Source organism: Sinohyriopsis cumingii, unplaced genomic scaffold, assembly GCF_028554795.1.
Source record: "Sinohyriopsis cumingii isolate HCF-2022 unplaced genomic scaffold, ASM2855479v2 utg001473l, whole genome shotgun sequence".
Taxonomy (NCBI): Eukaryota; Metazoa; Mollusca; class Bivalvia; order Unionida; family Unionidae; genus Sinohyriopsis; species Sinohyriopsis cumingii.
In genome coordinates this window covers 286,120-307,783 of record NW_028316004.1, presented here as the reverse complement: position 1 = coordinate 307,783, position 21,664 = coordinate 286,120, and the positions used below count along the sequence as shown (strand labels likewise).

The window sequence follows — 21,664 nt, the reverse complement described above, 5'->3', positions numbered from 1 at the left end:
CCATGAACATTCTGTGTAAAATACATGGACACATCCACATGCCATGAACAGTATTTCTGTGGAAACAAATGGGATCATATTACCAAGTTATGAATAGTAGTTCAGTGGAAATAATTGGGACCCATCCCCAAGGCATGAATTTAAGTACTGATGAAAATATTACTTTTAAGTTTGATGGGAATAGGTTAACAGTCATTAAAATTAGGCCAGAACATCTTTTAAAATAGATCCAAGAAAGCCAGACACAGCAATCTGGTTTTAGTCCACAACTAATATTCAGCTTAAGATACACTTACTATGCAAGCCTGATGTCAATGGGTGAGGTAGACTAGTGTATTATAGAAGATGTAGCTTAGTCAATGGGGACAACAACATATGGAAAGAAATCCATGGTGAGGCAGACAGAGTAAATCCTGTAAACTGCCTCCTTCTCCAGGTGAGGGATGACCCCCCCACCAAAAAAAAAAATCCAAAGTAATTCTAACAAGTATTTATGTTAGTTATTTTAATACATCACCCACACCTGTCAATCAAGAATTCAATGTATATCCTGAAAAACAAACTTAGTAAATTACAGTTCTCTGAGAATACTTACCCAATTATATTGATGCAAGAAAATAAGATCTGCTACCTCCTGAATCCAGTCCACTTAAAAGGACAAAAGGGTTTTTGTGTGTGTGTGTGTGTGTGTGTGTGTGTGTGTGTGTATATATATATATATATATATATATATATATATATATATATATATATATACACACACACACATATGTATATAGGTGGCAACTGGATACCAAATGTTACAGAGTTAAAGCTTGAATGAAACATCAACATGAATGCTCACATTGCAGGGAAGCATGGAAGGGCTTTATAGTAATGTGATCAGATTAAGTAATCTCTTCAAAACATAATTTACTAAAAACAAGTGCTTCCTAATCAAATATGTTCCCCAATCACATTAATGTAAGAAAACAAGCAATAACAGGTAAAAATGACCACCTCTGTCTGCATGGGTTCGAGTCCAAGGCTCGGTTAGCGTGGGTACGTGGGAAAGCCTGCCAGTAGCTTCTCGTGGGTCAGTGGTTCTTCCCCGGGTTTTCCAGGGTTCTTCCTCCACCAGTTATACTGGCCGCCATGTATAGCCAATCTTGTGCTGAAAAATGGTGTTAAACCCTACAACAACAACAACAAGGTAAAAATGAATGTTTTCTTACCAAGAAAAACTGCAGGTGAATCCAGTGATAGCAATTAACCAAAGGAGGCAGAGTTGTTAAATGACTCAGATGGTTGTCTGGACCACAGCCACTAGATCCACCAGATGCAATTAACATCTCCGTGATGCTAGATCTTGGAGATGGAAACATAAGAAGGCTGATTGTGCATGCTAGTCATACATGCCAACCACAAAACCCCCAAGAGGTACAAGTGTAATTATTACTATTAAAGGTGGCAAAAAAATAATTTGGGTATCAAAAGTGTAATAATACATTACATGCCAGAATTACAACAATATGAAAAAGATACATTTTTACTACTAACCTGGTTCTGCAGCTGGTCAAAATTCTCGTCGCAAAGGGCAATAGTCATATGGATTAGAACCAGAATATAAACACGAAATATACTGAAAAATTATTCGTATTCAGCATTCATTTCAACTTGTCTATATGCGTAGCTTTTGCTGAATGATCATGGATTGAAATTCTGCAATGATCGTTGTCAGGTATGACATCCCTCTCATATTATTCTTTTGAAGTTTGTAAAGCAGTGTTGATTTGTCCTTTTTGGTGGGATCTGACATGTTTTGAAGTTTGAAAAGATCCATCTGCTAACATTTTCTGTCACATAGCATCCACAACTCACACTGTTAAGCATTTCACTTAACACCTGCTGCCATTTTCTTTAAAAGTAAAGACTATTTCACTAACTAGCTTATTAAAAAAATGAATTTGTTAGGTAAAGTTCACATAAATAGCAAATAAGGAAAGTACTCTTTTGCTATTATTATGCAGCAGTCACCTTTTAAGAATATTCTCAAATTTATTTGAGTGGAATTACAGAATGATAATAAAAATGAAGAAGAAAAAAAACTTTTTACTGCTATATATTTATTCTGTTTTTAATGTTCCAAAAAACAAAATCCATATAAAGTCTGGTATAAAACTTTATTTGGTGAAAATAAATAAAATGATCATGCCAAATGCGTAATGGTTGGCATGTATGACACTAGCCAACAGCTTCAATGATGTATCAGATTGAAACAGTGCATTCAAGCACAAGATATGCAGAGATTTAGAGAATTTCATGAGCTGATATTTTCATGAGGTGTATCTAATCTTGTGAGATTTTAGAGTACACTGAGCATATCACGTACTTAAGCCAATGTCCTTTGTTTGCAGGGTAATGTCATATTTGCCTTTCTTTAACAAAAGAATGAGGTATTATCAGGCTTCACAACTGTTTCCTCAGCATTTCAAGTAGTGTCTAAGAACAGGGACAGGGGCTTGCATCACTTCCTTTCAATGCATTCACAGAGGAAAGCAAGCAATTACTATTTTCTAACTGCCCAGAGATTCTTGGCTATGAAGCTCAATCATGTCAAAAAACACATCTGATATGAAATGTGGATAGTTTGGTCCATCAAAAGGGCATGCAATTTGCTCACACTTGCATGCTGAAGCTTGGGCTATGAAGACGTTTCATTTAAGCTTCAGCAAGGTTCTACCCAGATCAATGTAATTGTCTTAGTTGAGCCAAGTTGGAACTCCTAAAGATTTCATTCAGGGAACAAGGTGAGTGACTGAGGACAATTTGGGTCAAAATTGCCCATCAAGTATGACAGGTTATTCTCCTTGGTTTATGTCCTCTCTATCATGATATGTGAGTGTGCCAGAAATCAAAGAGCCAGAAAAAACGTTAGCATGTGTGAGATCATAGTCTGCAAGGGGACCATGTTGTTGCCACTATGCTAGTCCCTAAAATGTGCCACTTTCTCTTGTACACCTTAAAAGTGAAGGGTCTTCTAACTTGCAAGATTCTATCCAGGATCCATGGGTTAAATTCCTTTCTGTGCAAGGCTCTCCTGACATAAGTCAGGCATGTAGGAAAAGCCAATCCTGACAGGGATGGAAAGTTTGCAATTGGGGGTTGCTCGAGCAGGTTGGAGGTTGCCAGCACTTTCCTAGAGACATCTATTACTGAACAGAGCCAACTTTTTGCCCAAGATTTATCCCATCTAACAGGGACTGCCAAATCCACTTTGCAGGTCTAGACCTTAATTTCTGGATTATTTTTAGTATAAGAACAGCTGACGGAAAGCAGCAGCCCCAAAAACTCTCCAAGGTGACTGATAGAGCATCCAAAGAAGAGAATGCTGTGCAATGTTACCAGTATCATGGCGAAAACTTCAACTGGATAACATCCAGTATACTGCTATCCACTAAGTAGTGTAAAGTGGAGTTAATCTGGAAGAGTTTGTTCCCATCATCACAGACAGGAAGAAATTTGGCACCTACAAGGGGGTCTGGATTCAAGATGTAACAGATTTCATTTATTAATGTTAGAATGATTGGGGAATGTATTCTATAAAGAAATTCATGTACCCAAACAATATATACACAAGTAAAACATGTAGAAAGTATTACCTGGTCAACAGTATCCTGCAGGTCGGAGATGATCTGGTTGAGCTTGTCTCTCTCATCATTAATAGCAATAAGCTCTTCCTTCAATTTGGAATTTTCTTCCTCCTGCCTAATCATCTGCCCTTTAAGACCCTCTATCTGTTTCTCAAGTTGTTCTGAAAGAAAAACAAAATATATAATTTTATACATCTTTACTTTGCTAAGTTTTAAATAAAAATGATACATTTAAATGAAATGTGAATATCATAATATTGCCAAAAATATTTTGTAAAATTTTACTTTTAGCAAATTCTTGCAATTCCACAAAAAATGTTAAAAATGTTGGTATATTTCTGTTTAAAGTCCCAACACATTAATATTCATAAAAAGATATATGAGTAGAGTATTGTTAGAACATTTGTCATTTAAAACAACAACAAAAAACTATCTAAAAGTTAACACTTGACAAATTCTGGAAAAAATATAACTGACGACATAATGATTGCTCTCTCATATTACCTTTAATATTATTATTTATTTAAATTTAATCTGAAAGCTAAACATTAGTATCATCCCAATAAAAGTATGTCAGAACCTATATTTAGCATTACCCTGCAATGCCTTTGTTTCATCGAAGTCCACAAGTTTCAGCTGTAGATTTCCTTTCTCATCCTCCAACTCTGCCAGCTTGTTTTTCAGCATTGTCACCTCACCAGCCAGGTCACTTCCCTGTTGAAATTAAGACTTCTATGTATGATGAAAGCCAGTAGGAGTATCTGACTTAAGTTATGGATTATGTTTAGACTGAGCTACATTTGATAACAATGAATAGGACACAATCATTAGTATCGTTTGCATGATGAACTACAACTGAAAAAATACAATTAAACAGGCATAATGGTTGGACAACCTGATCAGCAATTTCAACTAAAGCAGCTGCAAGTCTGTTCCTTGTCATATGAATTACAGCCAGTTATAAGAAATGTATTGCAGTTGATAACTTTATTTTTTCTCAATAAAATAATACAATAAAATCAATTAGTGTAATGATGTGTGACTAAATCACCTATAATCAAAAGACATGATCAGATTGAACAGTTTATAATTAATAAAATCCTGGCAAAAAGCATATCTGTGCTCAAATTGTTTTATTATTAACATTAAATGTTCATTGTACTCATGTATTTGTTTATTAGAAGTAAAGAAAGTGATATGGTGATATGCATGGCTGACAAATATATTTGGAAGTCATCAGTCTAAATGTACTGATTATAAAAGTCTGTAACAAGCAATAATCAGCTAATATACATTTTATAAATAGATAAGTGACACAATTATTAAAATTGCAATCTTTTCACATCTTTTAACATTAAAACTTTTACTATTGCTGTTATTATTTTGATACATATACAAACACAAAAATGTTGCTGGATTTATTTTAGTGTAATCTTTTGAAATGGATTTTAGTGAACCACGGATCCATGCCATGACTAACTTCAACTGAAGCATATATATTAAGTTCAAATTAACCTAACATTTACATAACACTAATGGACATTTAGTAAACAAATTAATACATATTTTTAACTACTCAAATGTTAACAAAACAATGGCATTATCAATGATTGCATTGCTCAACTGCATGAAGCATTTTGTAGTTTCCACTAGTCATTGTAAACATGAACAAATTCAGACTAAAGTGATCCCAACAGCGAAATGTTGGTACCTACTCTAAAGTATTTTCTTTTCCAAACCTTATGACTTCTTGCCAGCTCTCTCAATGCAATATATTCTTTTCTTTTATTTCACTTGGAAGCATCAATCATCTCTCCCACAGTAGTCAATACTCAAACCAACAGTAACAGTAATGCTTCCAATTATCTAATTTCATGTTTAAAAAATAAACAGGGGCCCCGAGTGGCAGAGTGGTCCAAAGTGCTCTCCGTTACGGATCATTGCCATCTCACCTCTGTCTGCGTGGGTTCGAGTCTCGGATTCAGCCAATGTGGATATGTGAGAAAGCTTGCCAATAGCTTCTCGCAGGTCGGTGGTTCTTTCCGGGGGTTTCCCGGGTTCTTCCTCCACCATTAATACTGGCCGCCATGTATAGCCTATTGTGTGCTGAAAAATGGAGTTAAACCCTACAACAACAACAATAAAAAATAGACAGCAAGATATAAATCTGCATTTATTCCAACATAACATTTATAACATCATCATCAAGCAGTGAACTTCAGAGACTCCTTTTTGCAATACAGATGTAGTGTTTAGATGGATCCCTTCACCAAGTTTTATATTTCTAGGTGGGATGGTATGCATATAGCTTGCAAAAAAACATGATCAAAGGCTGTACAAGATTTAAATATAGGTCACAATGAGCATATTTTCTTGTAAATTTGTTGAGCAAACATAAATGTTTATCAAAATTAAATTAATAATACTTGAATAAACAGTGCCTGAGAAATAATCAAACACAAAATTAAACCCAGGTCAGCTAGGCACAAGATATGGGCAATAATAACCTACTACTGAAACGAGGGATTAGTGCTGATCAAGAAGCAATACCTCACCAAGTTTCATGTATCACATAACATGCACAAAAAATGTCATCATGAGCTGAACACAAAAACTAATTTTTCAATGTGAAATGTAGGTCACAATGTACATTATACTAGAATGTAAAATGTATGTTACAGTGTGTGTGTGATTTGGATTTTTAACATAGCTTTAAAAAAATTCAGTCACATCGCTGCAATGTCTACAGTGTGGCAGTTTACAGTGAAGTCTAGCACTGGGCAGACTTGTAGCATAATGTCACACCCAGTCACATTATCCTGACACCATTACAACCTGTCCTAACACTAGCCTCTTAATGCTGAGTGCCTAGCAAGGCAGCTGTTAGCACCAATTTTTTAGAAGTCTTTGGTATGACTCTGCCAGAGTTCGAACCCACAACCTCCCACATCCGAGGCACATGCTCTAACCACACTGCCACCGGAGCAGCCGTATGTTATAGTAACCATCTTCTGCTGATGTACAAGTGTGGTACTAACAAAGTTACATACAAACGTTCAGTCTGATGTTCCAGAAAAATGCAACAAACTCAACAAAGTATGTAACATGGGTCAGAGTGATCTACTTTTGTGAGGAGGGTGTAATACTCATCGAGATACATTATATCAATGCCAAGTTTCAGAACTAGGTATAACAGTATGCATAGTGTGCGAAAATTGTATTTGCTGATGATCTAAATGCATAAATATACATATTTAGCAGTTTTATCACACACCAGCATACTAATGGCTATATGGTGCCAACCTAAGATAATGTTCAAAAATTGTATTCATCTTTTTTTTAAATGTACAATAAATGTGGAAGACAGATTCTTCCAAATAAATGTAAACATCAAGTACAAAAAGATTAAATATAAAATGGAATAGTGTTAAAATTCTGTAAAAATATTATGTAAAATAAAAGATAAGAGTAAAAATGTACAATTCTTAGGGCTGTTCCATTTAAATATACATGGTACCCAGGGAAGGCAGTTTTTTTAAATAAATATATGCCAAGGTACTTTGATTTCCCACAGTTCATACTAAAATGATAAGAAATTTCTAAATTGCACCTATTCTTATGTTACGTGATTAGGCTAGAATAAACAGCATCACAAGAGTGAAAACAAGAAGCTTCGAAAAATTAAACAAATTATTTATTTCCCTGGAAATATACTGTAAAAATGAAAAAAATAAGAACTTACAGTTTTAAGAATCAAATCCAAAAATAATCCAAGAATAATCCATGAATACAATTTCAGGCATTCTAATGAATTCAAATTCGAGTCCTGACAAAGAATCTAAGATGGAAGGCAATGACATATGCTGTAATCTGTACTGTGTTGAGGTCTACACTTCCTTGTAGAAACACAAGTAGTAATCCGGTGTTTGAAATCCGAATAAAAAATTTAAGAAATCTTTGTTCAAGAATTCTGTATGAGCGCAAAAATATTTCCAAAGAAACAAATTAATCTTTTAGAATCCAAATAATCTGAAGAAAAATTAACATATAACTTGAAAACTGGCTACAACAGAAGGAAATGACACGACATCATGCGTTTTTAAGCCCAGACTATGAGATCTCTAAGCATCACTATTAACTCTAAGTACTTCGCAATTTTGGAAATGCCTAATTGCAAGATAGAGGATCACGTGGCCATGCTTAAATATATAAAAATCTTGTAGCCCCTGTATGTCCTTGATAAGAACCAATCATTTTACTAAAAGAAAAAAGTTGTTTACTTCACTAAAAATATTTACAAGTCAAGGGTCACATATCCAACACAGCCTCGATCTTAACTTAATTATTCCCACAATAAAAATATTAAAAAAAGAACTTGTTCACGTGGCTGTTACTTATTTTGAATTAAGGTCAGGAACTAGGTCAGTTTTAAGTGTTTACCAAATAAACTGTCATGGTCAAACTATTTTCTGGAAAAAAAACTTCCAAATCACGTAAATAAGATTATATTATAATAGCATGTAATAGAATATAAAAAATGTAAAGCTGACAAACAAACAATAAACTTTAAATATATATAAATTAAGTCAGATATACATACCGATATAGGTGAGTATCTAACTTTAAAAATCACTTCCCTGGGTCCCAAGTATGTTTTAATGGAACAGCCCTAACACCTAAAGTCCAAATCTGTTATATAAAAGAATCCCTCAAAAAGTCCAAGATTTTCTCAAGTGGTACATCACAATAGTTTCTTCATGCTGTTCATGTGAAAATATTTCTGTCTCATAGCACAGGAACCTAACCTAAAGTGTGAAAGATTGGTCACAGTAACTTTCTTTTGTTGTAAGGGTGTGACACTAGTAAAGATGCATTCAATCATCTGGTTTGATGCTTTGAGCATCAACAGAATTTGAAGAATAAAAAAATTAAAACACAGAATTTAAGCAAAGTTACTGAAGTGTGGAAAATGATGACTAACTTTTGTGATGAGTATGCAGTACTCATCAATATGCATCCCCTGACCAACTTTTGTGAATTCAGGTATATCAGTAAGTATACTGTCTGCAAAAGCCTGACCTAAATGCAAAAACATAATCAAGATTGTACATTCAATGTTAGATCCCTCCCCATGACTAGAATCTATGAAACTCACTCCAAACTGCTGCCTATGACCTAGAAAGGAAGACTGGTTAAGATACAGTGATGCTGCACCTATGTATATGCTTTTATGTGTGTGGATTCCGACACAAATGCCAATGCCTGGGGTATTACAGCAGTTTTCCTCTACTTCATAGAGGACAGCTAAAAATATGAAATATCTGAACTATCTCTGCATATTTTCTTTCATCTGACATAAAAATATGTAAATCATTCAACTTCACAGGAAAAAGTCTTCAAAACTTTGAATCCTTGAAAATTAATAATGAATTTTTCCTTTCCTCCTACCTTTCTCAATTCCTCCAGTTCTTTTTCTAGTGCTTTGACTTTGGATGTCAGCTGAGCCTTCATTTTCAGCATCTTGGTTTCAGACTTAGAACCGCCCTCTCCAGCACTCTTCTTCAATTCCTCACATTCTTCCTCCTTAGCCTTCAGGGACTTTTCTAATTCCTCCTTAACCTTTTTCATACTTGCAAATTCCTCTACACTCTTGTCATTTTGCTTCAGTTCAGACTTCAGCTTCTCTAGCTCCTGCTTAAGCTCAGTTATCTCTACTGATGATGAAGCTGTTGGATCTAATGTCTTCACTGCTGCACTGACTGAAATAGCTCCCCCAGGTTTGATAATCTGGTGATATCGCTCCTGTAGCATACTATACTGAGATGTAGCTTGTCTGTATGCTTCTTCATAGTGAGAAAGGTTGGATTTTACTGTCTGCAGTTCAAGTTCTTTCTCTGTCAACTCCTGCTCATGTTTCTCAACAAAGTCCTTCATCTTTCCTTGTAGCCTTTTCCTCTCCTCCATCCACTGAGTCTCTTGGTCTACAAAGTTGGCCTGTGAGAGCATCATCTGCTCTGACATGACCTGCAATTTTTCCTTGAAGCTTTTCTGGATTTCTTGGGTTTCCAGAAGCTGTCTTTCCTTGGAAGTGCACTCCTTCTGAAGGACTTCAATTACCTGGATCTTACCAGCCAATACCTCATTGGTGTTTTTCAGCTTTTGTTCCAACATCTGGATGACTGAGTTCTCGATGTTCACCTCTGCTTTTGAGATGATCTTCTGAGTGTCTTTCTCATGTCGTGATATCAATTCGCGCAGGTCATTCTCACGAATCAGAATGTCTGCATCTTTGGCCTGGACAGTTTTTCGGAGCTTCATTACTTCATCTTCCATTTCTTTGAGAGTCTCCTCAAAATATTTGTTAGATTCCCTCAGACGAAGATCAAAACGATCTCTCTCCACTTTTAGGTCATGCTCAGCCTTCTGGGTTTGTTCTTCCAAAACTGACATATTCTCATCATTTTTCTCAACTTTAGCTGTTAATCTTGAGATCAACATGGCCTGGTCAGTTATGTTCTGCCCCTTTTCTTTTATGTCAGCCTGAAGTATCTGTGATAAGAAAACATCAAGGTAAGATTGTTTTCCTTTTCTGGTTCTCATCACTAACCAAGAATGACATCTGTTATGGATCTATCAATTTTAACCATATAAAATTCAAAATCAACTGCACATCTTTAAAAGAATACATATGACTGTTACTATCTGAAAAGCTGGCTATGAACTTGAATTGTGAAAACTTATCTCTAGTAGTAGTCAATTTTAGCTAAAAACAGGAAATTCAAGATCTTTTTTTAAAAGTTTGATATACTCTCATTTCATTTATTTTTCTGGGACCAATTTTCACCATTTTGCAAACAAAACATAAAAAAGGGTAATTGTTTTGTCAGTTCTTAAATCCTTGTTTTTTGGAATCAACATTTTGATGCTACAGAAGAATCAGTGTTTATTGGGTCTTTAAAATGGTTGTTGGTAGCTGGTACCCAACAAAGAGCCGTTAATTCATTGTACATACAAGCAATACATATACCATATATACTCACTTATAAGACAAGTCCAACCACAAACAACAAAAACTGTGATCCCTGTTGTTTGTTCTACTGATTACTCCTAACAAACCGCATAGACCCAGATCTGCTGGCACATTATGAGGTGCTGATCTGGGACTGTGCAGTTTGCAGTTGGACATAACTAAGCAAGAATATACAATGCAGGTAAACATAACATTTTATAAAGTTTATATAAATCAAAATTATACTTGAGAAAAAGTCATACAGACATAAAATGATGTCACAATTGAAGTGAACAAACAATAAGTCAGAAAATGATGCATCACTATATATAAAAGTTTATTGTTCTTATTAATACTGGGGATTTTCTTATTGCAAATATTCATGCTGTGCAGAACTAAGAAAGACAGACAAATGCCACTCATGGATGCAATATTAAAACACTGACTAAACATGATCTTATGGAATAGGGCCTGTGAATGAAAATCATAGCGAATTTTCCAAAAGTAAAAACCATGCAACACAGTTGCATTACGGCATCATGCAGTGTTAGAACAGATGGTATTTAGAATCTATTAAAAAGCCTTTCTCTGCTGAGTCATTTAAAAATGATGAACAAATGCTCAAGCTAAGTCAGCAAAACTAAGATTTTTTAATAACTTCAAACCTTTATCTGTTGTTCATTAAAATTATATATTATTTTTTTTAATTGTATTCTGAAAATGTAATTTAAAAGTGAATTAAGTGAACATTATCAAATAAGTTTTAAAAAATGGATGTTAACCAAGAACAAAGTTCTAGGTAAATTTACAACATATTAAAGCTCTCTCAAGCATGCTCTTCAGTGAGTATATAATATAAACTGTATGCACTGCTAACACTGCCAATGTCCAATGCAAACTTTGTTAACTAATACCACAAACAAACATATCATTTAGTAGCACTGTTAACCTAATGCCATTTACATGTTTCCCAAGCTTTTCTAAAGACAAATTTCCAGGTCATTTCCAGGGGTTTTCCCTGGATCAAATCAATTTTTTTCAAGGTTCACATATGACAATTACTGAATGAAATTAAAGAACATTTTTGATTATAAAACATGCATTTTCTAAATCTAAAGATGTTTCTTTTTCAAGACTCTCCAAAGAGTCAAAAAGGATGATCCTATACAAAACCACCAAATGTATCACAAGAAACAAGTTTGATTATATTCCTATAAATTGGCATGTAAAGTCATCTCAATGTACAGAATAAAAATTCTAACTTTATTTGCTGATCTGCATTATGTTGCTAAGTGGGAACAACATAATGAACATAAATTATGTTTTGTTTCCTTTTAAACCTTTAATTCTAAAGAATTCTATAGCAATATGTATATGCATTTCATAGAAAGTAAACATTTCCTATTACAGCATAAAGAAAAAAATATCATACAATTAGAATCTTGTCTTGTAACAAAGAGTTTAACCACGAATTTATCTGTGCCAATAAAATCCCAAACAAGATTTTTCAAACAACCTAATCTCCTTAAGACAATCTGGTTAAAAATCCATCAGTTAAAAAATATTTTTGAAAGGGTTGATTTAAATTTTGACAAAATTATATACTGTTGTATAAACAAAAACTGAATTTCCTTTACAATCATCTTATCTTCTTGTAATTCATTAAACCAGTCCCCAAACCTGTATTAATACAGGGGCTCGTATCGTTTTTTAAATATATAATACAAGGTATGACAATTTCTTATTTCAGCTCTGATTCAACAATCTGGACTACAAATTTGACTTAAAACGAATAGCAGTCCATTTTCTAATCCGGATTTCCTCCAAATATTCCCACCCAATTTTCCATGTCTGGACATTTAGGTTGGGGTGTGGGGTCATTGCAATTGCATATTGAAAATTTGGAATTTACCACCACTTATGTTATATCGACTAATACCTGCATGAAATCAATAGGAAAATTATCTATTTTCTCAGAAATGGCAAGTATTATAATCATTAGGTCTTTAATCCACTGAGAGACTAGACAAAACTACCGCACAGATGAAACCTGACCCAGTACTTGCCAGGTGCATTACTAGTCACATGACTTCACAAACGAAGACATCAGAAGTCTAATAGACACATGATATCAACAACAAACTCCTTTTTAATGTTGTGTACAGAATTCAGTTATAATAAATGAAAGTCAGATTCCTTTTTGTAAAAACCAGCAATCTGGCCAGTCTGATTTATCAAGCTGCAAGCACATGTCAACATGGTAGTCATGTGAATTTGTTCTCGGAATATCGGAATATATAAATATGGAAAATGTGTTCTTTCGTTTTTGTATTTTTATTACAACTATTATAAGACTTTCATTTAATATTATTTTCTCTACAACATTTTAAAATGTGGGTTGTTAGATCTGCATTGCAAATATCAAGTACCAGGTCACATTTCATCAATGCCATAGTTTTATCTTGTATTTCAGCAGATTAAAGACATAAGACATAATTATTTTAAGACTCACAATTTATGAAAAAATAAGTAATTTTCATAACGATTTCATGCATGTATCACTCAATCTAACAACAATTAAAGTTTGCTAGGTCATCCGGTAAGTGGCTACGCTGTGCCACCAACATGTTGGCCTCTTGTGATGCTAGACTGGTTTTCATACCTTCCACATAAGGAAAGACATAGGTATCGAGCTGACATTGATAATAAAAGTCTACTAGACAAATCTAATCCACTGAGTGTTCGGATTGACTCAGCATACACATTTCTTGCAAGCACACATCCAAATATTCTGGTTAGAATTTGATCAATTTAACTCATGATCAGTTTAGTTACAACTCAGTTACATGATTGGTTCAAGCATCAAGTGGTGGCAGAAAATTCCCAGGTTTTTCCAGACTTTCATCAATATTTGCAAAATTTAAGGTCTTTTCACGATCAGGAAAATAAATGATCATTTCTCCCAACTTTTTCCCGATTTCCCAGTAGCACGGGAACCCTGCATATAATGCTATTCTTATTAAACACAGCCCATTAATACTTTCAAGGAAAGTACTTTTAGCAGGCAAATGTGTTCAAATTAAATACGTCCTAAACGTATACCACTTAATTCAAAGTACTGAATTACACCCTATCCACCCCAAAAAACTACAACCACCCTTTAGACACTATGCATTGGCTCATAATATATTGTTTTTTAAATGTCTGTTTCTTAAGAAAAGACCTTTCTAAGTTAGTTATAAATCAAACCTGACCTGGATGACTTTATCTCTGCCTCGGATGACTTCATTTTTCTCACCAACAAATTCCTGCAGGTCAATAAGTCTCCGTTCCAACTCCAAAATCTTGTTGTTAAGGTCCAATAACATTCTGTCCTTGTACAGGATTTGGGCATACATGTGCTGAACTTGTTTCTGTGGAGGAAAGAATAATTCTAACACATCTGCAGTGTTACATTTAGGATTCCAAGGGCAGGGGACACTTTGTCACCCATGGTTCAAATCTGGGGGACAAATAATATAAAGAGATGAAGGAAAACTGTAGTGCATGAAGCATTAATAGTGCCAATAAATGAGATCATCTTATTGTCTTGCCACCTTAACTTTGTCATCTGCACTGTACTATGATCATATTTTCCATGGCCATTTACATTACTGCAATTGCTCAAGCAACTCATAAAAACATCAACATATTCAAATATCTGAAATTAGCTGCAGCAAAGAATTTTCCATTCTAGACCTTGCTCTCACTTAACTTTAGTGCTGATTCATCAGTTTTTATTATAATAAATACCCATCATGTTTCCTACATTTTCTATTCAAATTATTAAATAATTAAATGAAAAACTGTGAAAATGCATAAATATTGTCTCTTTTGCCATTAATTCAGCCTCAAAATAAATCTTTCTTGCCATAGGAATGACTTTAACCTTGAAAATATTTTACACAAGCTACTACCAAAGTTGGCACATTGCAACTTGGACAACAAACACAAAATGTTTTCATTGCCAGATACATTGTTCAAAACAGTTATTCACTGCTATGTTATAGTTTCTATCACCTTTAGTGACACTGGTGATTGCTAGCACCAATATAAACGTGGATGGACATCCACAGAAGGAAAGGAGTTAAAGAATTTTTCTATTTTTTTTCTGATGACATAGGACAAAATATTGAGGGAAACATGCAATCCTGAGCATGAGGTGCACCACTGCATCTGAAAATGTAAATGCTCAAACCTGAATGGTCAAGCATCAAACATGATGCAATAAAATCCTATATGACCTCAGTTTCACTAAAACAGCTCAAACTTCTTCCCAAAAATACAATCATTGTCTTGGATTCTCCCACAAAAGTCTTGCTATATCTTTGATGAAAACTGGGGATATTTTGAGGTATACATTATTAAAACAATAAAGTTGTTTTGCATACAATCCATTATTTTTACCTTAGACAAAATTCACAATATTTTACCAAGAAATATAAACCAGATAAAATCTAAATTTTTGGAACAGTTAAGAAAGCTAGAGAATTGTGTCCTTAGAGTTAAACCCTTTTGTTATGTAGAGCCACAAAGAATGTCAAATAGACAAAATGTCGAGAATTTTTTCTAATGTGTTAAAATGGGAGTGAACCATTCCACAGTAGAAAGATTTTTCTAGATGTTATTGTTGTTGCTGTTTTGGGGTTTAATGACATTTTTTCAGCACTTTAACAGCCTATACATAATGGCCAGAATAAATGGTGGATGAAGAACCTGAGAAAACCCTTTGTTAGAAAGACCAACCCATGGAAATCTGCAGGCAAGCATTCTCACATGGGTTTCAAGATGGTAATTATGGTTTTATTTTTACAAATAAATTTCTATTGTAAAACTACTGTAATTATAATGATATTGTTATCCTTACAAAGATACATTTTTATTCTAAATCCATCATTAAAATCCTCAATTCTAAATAGCTAATCTGAACTCAAATTACAAAATGGCAATCTCGTCGCTATGGACCTACAATGGAGCAACAATGACATTTTTCTCTTAACGTAAAGTGATGTAACCATATATTATATCCTGGATAATTCATTCTTTCTGTAATGATAGTAATAACCACAATAATAATACAAGAAGAACTAAAAAAAACAATAGTAGTTGTATAGTATTTACAAACGTCACCTTTTTCCTATGTTTAAGGTCTCTGTCATTATGTGTTTTTCACTATTACCAACACAACTTTTGTGCAGTTAAGCTCAAATTCTTTCTTAAACTGGTGAAATTACTTGTAAAATTTAGCTTTAAGGATTATTTTGCTTTCACAAACATTAAAATATATATTTCTTGCAAATTCTGTTTCATCTGTGTGCTCGCTCATGCTACATAATTCAGAGAATATACCAAAGTCAAACTGGAAATGCAGCTTATCTTAAGCTTAAAAATGAACAAACAAAATGCAGATCTAACCTGTCTGGATGGCAATAGACATTATGATTTTTACATTTGCCTTCTGCATCATTCATTCTATTCACAAAGTGTAAAAATAAACCTACATCGGCATCACTATTGCTGCTTCCTCCCTGCTGCCCTTGCATTTCCTCCATTAGTTTTGTCTTTTCCTCCAAATGGCTCTTCATGTTCTCAATAATTTTGTCCTGTTCAGCAATTATTTTCTCCTTTGTCTGAATCTGCTGATTTTTCAAAGAAATCTCTTCTTCTTTTCCCTTGATTATAAGGTCTCTGTCATCTAATTTCTTTTTCATTAGTTTCACTTTGGCGATGCTGCCTTTTTCCTGTAAAGTTTCATCTTTATCTTGTCCCTGCAATAATGGCACATGTAATACAAACTTTCTTAAATTTCATTTTAAGTAACAAATACACAAAGTGTACAACCATTCCAGCATAAAGAGATACCACCTTCTTCATAATGCCCACTCAGTGCAAAACTGTGTGGAGTTACTTTTATTTGGATGGGTTGATCTTTCTGAAGATTTTTTTAGTTTCACAATTTTCACTGCAGCTGAACATTTTGGTCAGCATAATATAGCCAGAAAAGAATCATGCTAATGTACTGTTAAACCCTGAAACAATACTGCTGATGGAAGCCATAAATCAGGAGCCATAACTGATGTACTCTTAAACCCGTGACATACATACTGTTCAAAGGAGCCATAACTGACGTATTACTGAACCCTAGACACACATACTGTTGATGAGAGCCATAAATATGTACTACTAAACCCTAGACATATACAAAGATGATGGGAGCCATAACTGGTGTACTGCTAAACTCTAAACACACATACCATTGATGGGAGACACAAATTATGTACTGTTAAACCCCAGACATACATACTGTTCATGGGAGCCATAAGTGATGGACAGATAAAGCATAAATACTCTTAATGTTGATTGAGACAAAACTGATGTACTGTTAAACCCTAGACATACATCTGTTGAGCCATAACTGCTGCGATATAACTGAGGCTACCTAATACTAAGGTATATTGTAAGCATAATAGGGGTGGGGGTGGAATGTTGTACACATAACTACAAGAAATTAGGTGAAGTTTCAATTCATGGGTAACAATGAATAGCAGTATGCAGTTTCTTCCGATGTTTTGTTCACATTAGCCGACAAGACTTTTGAGCTGAACAACTGACTAATACAGATATTTTTTTTTAATGTGAATAAAGGTTGATATATATTTTAAGTTGGTCATAATTTCTTTTATAATGAAGTGAGTATGATTCAGTAATCTTGTGAGGAACCTAAATTTGGGAATGAACAACATATACCCATAATTATGATTCTGCTTTACAGTGCACATAAAACGATCTTGATAATGTAATAATAATAATAATAATAATAATAATATTAATAATGATGATGATTATATCCAGTGCAGGGAATTTGTTCAAAAACCAATTTTGAAAGGTGAACCAGTTTTGCCTTTTTCCCATCAGTGGCACTGGCAACAGGTGAGACTAATTCCCTCGATAACATAAAAGGGTTTAACTTGATTATCTTTACTATAAAAATCTGAGTAACAGTGAATTCAATAATAACAATCATATGTATGAAATTCTCTAAATATTTCTAGTTATTCAGTAAAAAAAGAATCGCTTTGAGATATGATTAATTCTGCCTTGAACCTCAAATGTTTCCAGTCACCTATTATGCCAAATAACATTTAAAAGTCTTCAATACTAAGTCCCAGACTAAGTGCTTTCAGACATGCGATCTCCAGCTGCAATATCTTATTTCGTGTTTATATATCCAGAAATTAAGTCCAGCTAATGTCACACAAGTGTTATGGCCCTTAACTAATAAAATAAAGTCTATAGCTTTATATTGTATTATTATCCTCAATCTTCAAATATGAGGCTGTTACTACCACACTAATAAATTATGCAGAACTCTATGTAAAACTGTTAAACATTTTATAACAGGCTAAACTACATTCCGACTTAAAATGGTATTAACATTAGTGAAAGTTGATCTTTGAATTTTTCTTCAATGTTTTTAATTATCAGATGGAAAGTTATTTTATGAAATATTAAAACTACATTTTTTTAAGTACCATATATACTTGCTTGTAAGTCAAACTAACAACTCCTTATAAACTACACAGCCACAGATCTGCTGATACATTATTCAATTTTGGTTTAAAAAAACACATAGGCTTCATGGTTACTAACAAAGCGCAAGTCGATGCCCATCATCATCAAAAATAGACAAACAATACATCGGTTCATACAACACAGATGTCCCATCACAGTGCTTGAAGCATGACTAAATGCAGAATTTAACCAGATGGACATATTCAGACCCTGCCAACCCTACAAAACCTGCCCAGTAATGCAGTCTGTATTTTACACTAACTTAGATCAATTTTCAGTATGATGTAATAAAATATCATGTAGTACCATTGTCAACTTGGAAAACATGCATTTGAAAAGTTTATAGGCATGACCTGATGCAGCAAAGGCAACATAAAACTTCATAAGGTTCTCTTAAGCCATATTGTTTTCCAGTTTGGTTTCAGAATCTACAGTTCCAAACCCAATGCAGGTCAGTAACTACCTGCCAGAGCCTGCCCACTCAACACAACTTTCAGCTTTTTAAAAATTCAAATGGCAAAAGCAATCATCTCTTCTGCTGTTAGTAAACACTCAAATCAACATATTATATCCAAGAAATGTAACTGCTGCACAAATTATTTCTTTTTTAAATCCTTTTCTGATTAACTGAATTTGTTAATGGAATAATTGTCCTCTTAAAATTCATGTTTTTCTGTTTTAGTTTGCTGGACATTTCCTCACTATGCAAAAGTTTGAAATGCAGGCAATTTATATTAACATGGGCAGATTAAACCACCTGAAGTACCCCAGATAAAGTTAGCATCGTTCTCTAAACAACTCCACAGAGCCTAAAACAAAGATCTGGACAAAACACTGACAATCCAATTTCCAGATTTTACTGAATGATTACCTTTTTTGTACTTCTGGCTACTGTTTTGCAAGTTCATAATTTATGAGTCATTTCAGGTGGCTTTATGGTAAAAATCATAATGATTTGCAGATCTGCATACAAATGGACGGATGGACGAAGAAAACGCCATATGCTCTAATGCTAAAAAGGTATGAAAACAAATTAGTAAAAATTGGATTAACTGGCATAAAATCCAATCAGGACATTTATAAATGCACACAATAATGTCTACTAGATTAAGTTTGTTTATGGTAATTACCTTTTCTGGAGCTTCAGCAGCATCCTTTCTTGGAGTTGACTCCTCTGTTTCCTTCTTGGTCTTGGCCTCTTTTGCCACTCTTGCCTTTGCCTGCAGCTTAAGTTTTGAAAGTTTGGAATTTGTTTCCTACATGCAGGAACAGCAGCATGCAAAGAAAGCAAATCAAATATGCATAAAAATGCACATCATTACCATTTGAGACATTACTTTAGGTTCAAGGTAATAAATGGAATGTTACAAAAAACTGGGTATACAATGCTATGAAATGATATGCTCTATCAATAACTATGGTGAAAGCAAGATGCAATTATATGATATAGTCATCAGTCTCTGTACGCAAGATGCAAGTTAACTACTGGACACATTGTTATAACATGCACAAAACTACGTTGTCAGTGAAAACTATGGAAACTCAAAATTTTCATTGCTGTGTGAATTTATTCTATTTTCTATTTTTTAGCAAGATGATTCCATCAGATATATATCTTAGAGGTAAAACTAGTCTTGTGTTTATAACAGAAAGACATACGCTATAACCTCTCTGCATACCGAAAGACCTCTGAAGAGATCTTCTAAGCTCTAATGAAGTATATATACTGATGCATATTTGTACACTTAGATGTAACATTAATTAACATGTTAAAAATATTGGAAAAAACACACACCTCGGTTTTTTAAAGTGAACTAAAAGGAATACAAAAGCTGTTTACACTTACTTAACAGCAGTACTGTAATTCCTATGTAGATGATAAGCCTGATAATTCATATAGGCCGTGTTGTGTTTCTCAAGGCAGCATTATCACTCCCTTGATGCCAAAATAACATTTATTCCTCACCAACCAATGTTCATAAATAAATAAGAGTCTCTTAAAAGAACTGATGCTCTAAAGACCAAAAGAATTTCTAGGAATTCAAGATAAGACCGTTTCTTTTAAATAACTGACAAGTGTTGTAACTATCTCTGATATGTTTCAGTAATAAAAAGATTTTCGAATTAGTCACTATGGCAGCCATACTGGATACAAGATTAGCATTATTTTCATTTAGGCCCATTACATGTCTTTTGGTGAAAACCCCATGTGATATGGCTATATATTCAGGAGAACTAGCAATAATAAGATTTTCAATATGGCAACTACCATGTTGGATGACAGATCAGCATTATTTACATTTAGGTCAAACTAGACACTAATAAATCTTATGGTGAAAACCCCATGTTGATCAATTTTCTATTTCAGACAAGCAATAAAAAGATTTTCAATATGGCTACTGTGGTGGCCATACCAGACTTTAGACCGGCACCAGTTTCATAATGGACCAGCAGATATCATAAGTTTTTCAGTGAAAATCCCAAGCTGATATAACCATCCATTTAGGAGTGTTAACAAGATTTTCAAGATTACCATTATAGTAGCCATAAGAGATGTCCAAGCAACAGCATTTTCAGGACCAACTCAACCATAGCATGAATGTGTAAGTGCAGTTACATAATGATATAGTTTAAGAGGAACAGCAATAACAAATCTGTGCTAATTAATGGATGGATGATGGACAATAGACAGATGGTCCATGGACAGTAGAGCTGAAAACACTAGCAAATAATACTGCCATGCAAACTGGGGTCATGTCCTTACCTGCAGTTCTTTGTCCTTGTTCTGCAGGGAGTCTTCACGCTCACGGATCATGACTCTCAGCTGTTCTATCATGACCTGCTGCTGTGCCAGCTGCATGTGGAGGTCATCAATGTCAGGTGAAGCCATTTTGACTGAATGAAATAAACTATGGGGCATCAGACACACAGAGAATCATAAACAAGGTTTCATGTGCTATGAAATAGATTATGTGAGCTATGTAACAGGCCATGTGTAATTACCTGATCTTTAAAATTTACTACTGAAACCTGAATAATACTGGGTTTAGCAAAAAAATTCTAGTTTGCCTGAGGAAACTTTGATCATGTTTATTTAATGTTGTAAATGTATTTTCAAGATATTGACATACCTGCCATGTCAAAGCGCAATTTTAATCTGATCACCATTGTCCTACATGAACTTGAGATCTGATTTTAAACAAATTGAAGGATGGCATATCATGCTAAAAATACAATTTTGCACCACCTGAAACAATTTTCAGTAATCTTCAAAAATAGAAAAACAAAACAAAAAACAAAAACTACAAAAACCAACACTTTGGTATATGCCTGTCACATAGCATGTATAAATGGTAAACAGTCATGACTGAAGCTCATGTAATACAATCCCACTGGGCAGTTTATATAGCAG

At 34.1% G+C, this 21,664-nt stretch overlaps 1 protein-coding gene across 1 annotated transcript in view; it reads right to left on the bottom strand.

The window, feature by feature from the left end:
* Window positions 1-21,664, bottom strand: part of LOC149772460 (uncharacterized) — a gene marked incomplete at its 3' end in the record, with an annotated part of 62,677 nt that overhangs the window by 24,547 nt on the left and 16,466 nt on the right. Inside the window, exons 3-9 of the mRNA XM_089947797.1 lie at window positions 21,017-21,147; window positions 19,383-19,508; window positions 16,182-16,448; window positions 13,896-14,054; window positions 9,081-10,181; window positions 4,229-4,346; window positions 3,642-3,793 (exon numbers count right to left, since the gene is read on the bottom strand). Of these exons, the coding sequence (XP_089803923.1) occupies window positions 3,642-3,793; window positions 4,229-4,346; window positions 9,081-10,181; window positions 13,896-14,054; window positions 16,182-16,448; window positions 19,383-19,508; window positions 21,017-21,142 (2,049 nt within the window). The remainder of the gene's footprint in view (window positions 1-3,641; window positions 3,794-4,228; window positions 4,347-9,080; window positions 10,182-13,895; window positions 14,055-16,181; window positions 16,449-19,382; window positions 19,509-21,016; window positions 21,148-21,664) is intronic.